We start from the raw sequence: 8651 nt of genomic DNA, 5'->3' as shown, positions 1-8651 counted from the left end.
ACAGTGATGTCAGTTCAACAAAATTTGTCAGTGTGAAGAAGCGCAATGTATTTTCACAGATCTAAATTGTCCACAGTAGACCGATGTATGTACAAAAATGCTTTACTTTCTAAAACATTTATAACGAATTTGTCGGTGAACTATTTATATCTGGCAACAGAAATTAGCATAAGAAATATCTACGTACTAAATTAATTATATTGTGTGCTGAACGACTGGAATCTGACTCGAGGAAATGGTACCTTAATATTTTACTCCCACATTACTACGGAATACGGATCCTCCCCGGGTTTCCCTTTTGTTTGTTAATCGACCAGATCTAGTCGAAATCATTAAGCGAAGCTCCGAGCCTCATTAGTAGCTCACGACGTGTTTCCGATGGCCCCGACTAACGCCAGTTCAAAGGAGTGTATGTTGAACAAGGCAATTCCCATTTGCAGTAGACTGCAGTCTCGATTCTTGAAACCGACTCAGTATGTCCACTTCGAATAAACATCCAATTATGCAGCCTGTCAAAAAAAAAAAAATTAATATATATATATATATTGTTTCCAGCTTTTGTGTGTTTGGGCTTTCGCACGCTTTGTGCTGTTGTGCTACTCTGACCGACATTGTAGCCAGTGGGAGGGCGAAAGGCGGTGTGCGCATGGCCACTTAAAGGAATTTCAAGGTGTTCGTGTGACTGAGACGCGAGTTGTCATCTTCATGACTACAAATGACATATCATATTTACGACAGACCGTCGGCGTATACCCTATTGCAGCATGAAAGGTATCGTCTAGGCATCGTCCTGTACGAAGTCAGCCTTGACGTGTGTCTTTTGTGTGTGTGCTTGTCGAACTAAGCGGATGTGCGGCGGCACGTGGAGCAAGAGTTTAATTGATTTTGCTCCAACGCAGCTGTCCTTGGCTGTACCATGTGACCGGATGGCCACAAAATTTAGAAATTTTTCGAAAAAAAATTACGAAAAGAATTTTTTGTTTGTTTTGCTCCAGTTTATTCCAATAAAAAGCGAACTCCCCGATTGTTTCCCAACCAATCGTGCACGGAAGAAAGGTGCTTAGCTGTCCTTCCATTCATTTATTCGTAAGAGATAATAGAAGTTGATCTCACAATGTCGCTGGTAAACTTATCTTTTGTTGCCGGAGCTTTAATTTTAACTTACATATCACCGGCGATAGCATCTACAAACTGCACGCCTACTACAAGAAATAATGCATCGAGGGTAAGGTCCTATTGTTTCTGTTGCGAACATTTGCTCTATGTAAATTAACTAGACAATTTGGTAGCGTTTATTGAAAGACGCATAATTCAATCTATTCTTTTTTTTTTAGTTTCTGAATACGTTTAAAGAAGGCTATATCAAGTATATCACCGTGGACATAGGGAAGTTATGCATTGCATTCACGCAAACGCAATTTGACGCCACAACCAAGGAGGCCATCTACAGCGTTTCGTCAAAATCAAGCAGTGGTACAGACAAGTACGTAATAACCCTCATGGAAAAGTTGAACTAAGTAGAAACAAACGTCGTCAACGGCCGAACTGACCTTCATCAATAAAAAAAAAAGAAAAAAAAAATTGACTGTCGATTTTTTTGCAAAGTGATTTTGCAAATTGTGGCTGCTGAAACCCAGGGCCTTCCAAGGAAATTTATCTTCGTGTTTTTTTTTTAATCCGCTTGTTATATGCATGATGCATGTGCAGTGCTTTGTACTAAACAAATGCTTAGTAGCGTGTAAGTGAATGAAATGGAATAGTATAAAAAAATAGACTGATAATAGGAACAATGTTTGCCCGCTATTACTCTAAAGAGAATGCGGACATCAGAACTCCGGAGGGCATATTACTTAAAACTGAATCAAACATAAGGTTCCGACAAAAATAAAATGTTTGTAAAGGAGCAGTGAGTTCCTAATCAAATTAAAGGACATGTTTATGTAAATAATGTAAACGAGATAAGGTACATTGGTAATTGGGTGCATTATATGTAGGTATTTCTAGAATTTAATTGCAAACCGGCAAACGCGTTCTCGGGTGTATTCTTGTAGCATTTAGCACCGCGATAAAGCATAATATGGTACTTAATTTCCTAATGAAAATATCTTATTATCTCGAGCGAAAATATAATGGCCTTAATTGAACCATACAAGCCAAGCGTGGTATTTATCTTGGTCACGGATAGCCTGTTTGCACTGGTTTGCTGGAACTAGAATGCTGCAGAGGTGACGAAGCAAGAGTTAAATAAAGTCAAAAGTAACTTTGGTCCAGTCTTGGGTAGTAACGCGTTACTAGTAACGCGTTACTGTAACTTCGTTACTTTTTCGGTAACTTGTAACTGTAACGAGTTACTTTTTCAAAATGTAACTTGTAACTGTAGTTCTATTACTTTTCTAAGGTAACGATAAAAGTAGCGACGTTACTTTTGTCGTTACTTTCCAGTTTTTTATGAATAATATATCGGTGAATGAGTACAGTCTAGCTGTTCCTTGCGCTTTCCAAATTGTCTGTTCCGACGTTTCGAGTGTGAAGTTGGCCTTGCCCGAACTTGTAAATACGTTCTTTTTCGCGGGTCACGACCCGAATATAGCCACATGTAGATGTGATGTAAAAAAAAAATATAGTTATCTTTACGCACGCGCTTGTACTTGGTGACTGAACACTTACATCTTAGTGTCTTGAAGCACTATCTATGTTGTGGTTTTTCTTTTTTTCTGAGCAAACGCTTTTTAATCGGGTGAATCAACCGTGAAACAGAAATACACGAAGAGGGCATTGCGAATGTTTCGTATTTTGATTAGCACCACTAATCTGCACTGCGCATGCTTCGTATTTTAATTTGCGCCCCTACTCCGGCGTGGTGTCAACAGTAGAAAGAAAATTTACTGCTGTTTGTGCGTGGTTTGCCCGTTGCTCTGGTTGCGCGGGGTCTGTCCAACAAGGGCAGGGACCTGTTCGCCGTCAAACGAGGGAAACATTTAGACACTAATTTCGAGAAGCAACTGCTGCTAAGTTACAATATAAAGTAAAAAATGTACTTTTTAATTCTATGCAATAAACCTTGGTGATGGGCGTTTTCTAGTTTTTCTAAATGTTTCGTGTTATAGAAAAGTAACTGAAAAGTAACGTCGTCACTTTTTAAAAGTAACTGTAACTGTAACGAGTTACTCTTTTGTTGCGGTAACTGTAACGGTAACTTCGCTACTTTTTTCTGAAAGTAACTGTAACTGTAACGAATTACTTTTTAAAAGTAACTTACCCAAGACTGCAGTTTGGTCCTGGCCAAGTCAAGAGGGAGTCGATCGCCACGTTCACTGAGAATAAAGACAAATAAGTCAATCTTCAGTTTCAATAATGCCCTTTAATACGTTTATCCTAGTGAAGTATATCTCAATTGAAAATCAATGTCATTATAGAGTATGAGCCTACCTTAGGTTTGTGATATATCTGAGCGGGAACTGAAGCGCATTGCAGCCCTATTGAAAATTCCATCAAGATACGTAATTTGGGACACTGACTGCCAGTCAGCAGCCTTGGTGGAACGTGAGGGACCATCAGACGTCATCTGATGGTCCATCAGATGGCGTCTGACTGCCACTGCCAAGGGAATTTCATCGACAAGGGCAGCATTTATATAAGAGTAAAGCTATACGCACTCATAAATTTCGCCAAATGCCTCAATAAAACAAAATGTTCGAGAAAAAAAAAAAGCAGGACCATTGCGAATTGAATTCGCGACCACTCCCGTTCAAATCGGACACCTTAACCCCTATGCTATACTATCGCTTTGGAAACTCGCTTTGACCATTTGTTTTATACGAGATGCTTCGGCTGCAAATGCAGTTAAGCCTTCAGCATGTTATGCAAAGCACTCGTACATCACTCGCTGTACTTCAGTTCTACTCACCTGCCATGTAGAGTACTTTCGCGTCGTAGAACGATCCTTTCGCGTCTCCGGCCCAGTAGACCTGGTACACCTTGTCGTCTTCAACTACACCGCTAAAGTCCCTTACATCGTCGGAACTCACAACAGGCTGGGTAGACATTGTAGAGCCCGGGCAGGATCGACAGGTTGGAGCAAGCGGGCAAACAAAACGAGTTCAGACCGATCGTTCATGAAAGCTCGGCGAAGCCTCTATGGGCGAAGCGAAGTCAGCGAAGTGGCGTGTTCGGCGGGCTTCTGATCAAGGTTGTCGGTCGGCTGCGTGTCATATCTCTAGCATCAGCGGTTTTATGGGCTTACGTCCTGAAATCGTTTTCTTGTGCATAGATTATTTTTGGTATTCATAGATTTGACGAAATAGTGGTATCCGAACGAACTTTACGTCCTTTGACCGTACGTCTGTCTGCACGTCAAAGCTTTTTGACGTACAGTCAGAGCCAATTGATGTACAATCAGAATCGCCATCAAGACATCTTGATGGCATTTCGCGGCGGCCGACTGCCACCAGGAAACCATCAGAAAGCCGACAAGTGGAGTCTGACTGGAGTTTGACTGTCGGTCAGAGTAACTTGTTGGCCAATCAGACATGCTTGACGTACAGCCAGGCACAGTCAGCGGTCCACTAGAAAACTGACTACCAAATAGGGTTACATTGATGGATTTTTCCTTCGGGAGACTATAAAAATAACTTAGGTTTATGTTTCTTTCTCATTAGAAAAGCGCTGGCCCTCGTAACTGCCTCTACAGAATACAGTCTATACGAAGAACATGTCAGGCTAGTAGTGATCAGAAGAAGTTATGAGTTATCTTGTGTATATTAGAGTAGTGTACCAAATTTTGTAGCGATGTGGTGGATGTCGTGCCGTACTTTCGTTTTCCGTGCTGCTTATTGTGTTTCATCTTAATCGGGATTTTTATTTATATTCCGCTAATCCCGCTTGCAAGCGTTATTAGGTTGTTAACTTATTATTGAAACTCATGTGTGAACATGTTATTGAAATAATGTCACAACTTATATCTTTAACAGCCCCACTGAGAACCAAGTTTTTAAAGTGCAAGAGTGTCCAAGTGATATCGATATTTCTCTTCAAAGCAGTGAGTAAAAATATACTTCCATGTTGTTATTACGGCCAGTAATTCACATTTGCTTACTGTAAACAAGAAATCATTGACTAAGATAGGCTTTATAAGTCTTACCGGACATATGAAGTGAGAATCAAATTAACCTCAGAAAGGCAGCCCATAAGGCTCCAATATTTTCGCACGGCGTTTCGCTATGATGCTCAAACAATCTGTTTGAAAAAGGCCTGCTCTTCCGCACCGTTCACGCAAGCACGACTGATAATATAAACATCAAACACAGTTAAATAAATTCTATTAATGCAATTCTACCGCAACACAGTTAAATAAATTCTAATAATGCAATGCAATATTTCCTTCGTTATATTTTTTGTTCCGGCTTTGTTGGAACAATTGTGCCAATATCTTCGCTCCTCACTTACACAATATAATAAAAAAAAATATTTAACTACCGAAGACAATATTATCTGAACTAGCTGTCCCAAGAATCTAATAAGGACCCTGCATAATCGATCATGTTTTATGTGAATATAAAATGTACATACAGTCTGATGAAAATTTTTTTTTCATGGAACACATTTATTGTTCTAATTGCTGATCAGATGTGATGACCTAACTAAAATTTGACACTACCTGCTAATAAAGCCGACAACTTTCTCATCTTATTTATTCAGATTAGCTGTAATCAACATGATTAATAAAGCTTGAAATACCGAATCTCCGTATGAGCACCATGTCTTAGTTTGTCGATTACTTCTTTTGTATTTCAAGACTTGACGCTCAATAGATATATTAGAGAATGAAAAACCATAGCATTAAGCAATATCTGAACTAATACACGCATTTGTTGTAATAATATCGATTCGTTGCTCTTGCAGGTTACGACCGACTGGCCACTAGTATTTTAGTGCTTACAGCTAATTTATTTAAAACAGTCCAAAAATGTAATATAAAATATTACTTCATCCAAAATGGAATATATTATGCATAACAAAAAAAAAAAAAATACGCTCGCGGTAATTTTTTTTTTAAATTTAGAAATAACAGACAGTGGATATTTAAACACTGATAGCCGTTTTCTTTCAACAGGTGGTCAACCTCTTTATAACATAACGATCCTATACAGCGACTATAGCTCTTGCCATGTTGTGCAGCATCGTGACGAAACCAACGGTAAGTACCCTGTGTTCATTCGTCTTATTAAGACGCCTGCTATGAAAATATACATTAGAAACGCGTTCAAAATGAATTAACGTTTTAGGTTCATTAATTCTTTCTTAGTTACATGAGGGCACTTGAACACGTAGAGCTCAATAAAGCAAATAGAAAAGTAACGCAAATATAGTTCATGTGTAGATGTTTGAATTCGAGCTTGTTTTGTTTCTCCTAATCAGCGGCACCTGAATAATGTGCTTATGGGTTTGAAGCATTAAACAAGTGACGAGCACAATAATCTTCATGATCTTTGGGGCGCCGTCGTAATTGCAGAGGTTTCACTACGAGCGGAGCTGTGCATGGGACCCCGTATTGCCAACATCCGCCTCTAATGTGGTTTATTATATTGCTGAACTCATAACAGGTTCTGCATAGCAGATTGCACTATCAACACTACATCTACACTTCTGCACTGCACAGTCGTAACCATTTTCCGGGCACCTTCTTTTCCGTAAGAAGAGAGAGCCTGACATTAATTTCCAGAAACCGTGTGCTAATAATTTAGTCATCCCTCGAAGTGTACTTCAGTTCCAAGGGACATTGACGTCGCGCCAATGATTTGGTTGTGCTCAAAGCACAAGGTCACTCAGAGGTTCCTACGTTGTACCATTTCATTGTGTCTTCAATAACAAACCAACAGTTTGAAGATTAGTGCGGTTATAATACTTAAATATTCAAAACAAGAATTGAGTCGGCCACAATTTTATCCAACGCATTGGTTCTTGAAACTGACATGCAATTATGCAGCGCTCAAGCATGTGGCCAAGCACACAGCGCAGAAAGTATTTCTGATAACTATATAACTCATCAATACGCCCGTGAGGAAGTAAATTTTCTCATTGAGAAAATAATTAAAAGTACAATATTATACGAATCACAAGCACGTAGTTGTCACAATCTAAACATTTCAACTTGTTCATTTCACTCTTAGTGAGTTCCAGCGAAGACGCCCGAGTCCAACCGCGGTACTACACCCATTCGACTTCATATGTTAACTCGAGATTGACGAAAATATTGAGAGTGAAATTTTTGAATTTGTAGAACGAGTTACCGTTTCTAAAACTCTTTGACGACATACTGTAGTCCGTTGCATTCTAAGAGTGCAGGACAATTCCCTTCCACAGAGCCCTGTATTATTTTCACTTAGAATAATGAAAGCTGAATGTGGGTGAGGAGGGACTCGCCTCCTGTCCATTGTTTACATTGTTAAAGTAGAAAGAGGGCAGGGCTTTGTGGCAGGAGCTTGTGCCGCACTCTTAACCTTCAGCAGACTTTAGCAGGGGACTCAATCACGCGGCCTGCGGGACGCATGCGGCCCGAAGGCCCGCACTAATCCCGCTTGACTGCGGGGTCAGCGCGGGGTTGGTATTTGTCAAGACGAGGGCAAGCGTTTGGCCACGTTACTAAAGTAGGAATCGTGAATGAGAATTCATAAAAAGCACTCGAGTAAAATTATGTTTCTTTACTTTAACTCTGTTTCATCCATTCGGTGTGGGAGGCATAAAGAGGCCATATTCATTATTAGTGGTGACGCACGATGACTAGCTTATTATTTTGGATAATTGGCACTTACAACGAAAATCAACGCTGCACTCATCAAATTCGAACTGATATTTCAGCAAATCCATTTTCCGTCACCCAACATTAATCTTCCTCTTCACTCATCTAGAGACCATTGAGAACGTTGGTTCACAACAGCCTTCGTCGAACAGACTTCTTTCAGCTGCAGCTTATATAACGAAATTTGTTATTCGTCTGATACGTACTGAAACACTTGTTTCATTAGGGTGTATTTTAACAAACTTTATTTGTATTTCTAACTGTTTCACTGTACTTCATTGTCTATTAGCGTCTTGGTACGGGGTAATAAATTGATTTCGCATCATAGAGTAACAATGAACATCTTTCATGTGTAATATCCGTGAAAATTAAAGCTCAAAATAAACACTGCGGAAATAATAACTCCGCCCTTTTGCTTGTGATCCTGTTAATCTTTCTCGTCCTACTGGTGACGCACTAGTTTACTTCGCTTTCGCAATTTGTAAAAAGTCACATTTCTTGTTTTTTTTTTGCAGCTTGCTCAATGTTCGTGAAGAAAAATGCACGCCAATTCAACATTGCAGCATGTCTCCCTCTCTATACCAGATATTGCGGGAGATCATATCTCGAAATCTACGGCGCTCAATGTGGATCTGCTTGAGGGACCAGTATTACGTCCGCGCAATGAAATATGTGTGAATAGAAAAATTTACTTTCGTGTACTTTTCTTCAAAGAAATATGAATTTGCATATTTAAAACGTGTCTTCTTTCACAGATAATATTGTCCCAACCAGAAAATTTCAATTTATTGTCCATGTGATTTCGATAACATCTTAATGTGTACGGCATCAGGCAAAAATAGTTGTATTGCAG

The 8651-nt window shown here is 39.5% G+C and overlaps 1 protein-coding gene across 1 annotated transcript; it reads left to right on the top strand.

Moving 5' to 3' along the window:
* Positions 1–1110: 1110 nt before the first annotated feature.
* Positions 1111–8438, top strand: LOC8053454. Its single transcript, XM_040214311.3, has 5 exons — positions 1111–1225; positions 1335–1483; positions 4971–5038; positions 6113–6196; positions 8314–8438. Exons 1-5 carry the CDS (start codon positions 1115–1117, stop codon positions 8436–8438), a joined length of 537 nt encoding a protein of 178 aa, XP_040070245.1. The 5' UTR covers positions 1111–1114.
* Positions 8439–8651: the final 213 nt, after the last annotated feature.

This window comes from Ixodes scapularis, unplaced genomic scaffold (genome assembly GCF_016920785.2).
Source record: "Ixodes scapularis isolate PalLabHiFi unplaced genomic scaffold, ASM1692078v2 PGA_scaffold5__190_contigs__length_132052651, whole genome shotgun sequence".
NCBI classification, from domain to species: Eukaryota; Metazoa; Arthropoda; class Arachnida; order Ixodida; family Ixodidae; genus Ixodes; species Ixodes scapularis.
Note: the sequence above shows the minus strand (reverse complement) of the source record. Positions and strands in the feature narration are given on the sequence as shown.

What these genes read in the sequence shown, in the direction of transcription:
- LOC8053454 (XM_040214311.3), top strand. Translation starts at nt 1,115, where the DNA reads ATGTCGCTGGTAAACTTATCTTTTGTTGCCGGAGCTTTAATTTTAACT. An exon ending in TCAAGCAGTGGTACAGACAA is followed by an intron (nt 1,484 to 4,970) that starts GTACGTAATAAC and finishes TATCTTTAACAG; the next exon opens with CCCCACTGAGAACCAAGTTT. An exon ending in CGATATTTCTCTTCAAAGCA is followed by an intron (nt 5,039 to 6,112) that starts GTGAGTAAAAAT and finishes TTCTTTCAACAG; the next exon opens with GTGGTCAACCTCTTTATAAC.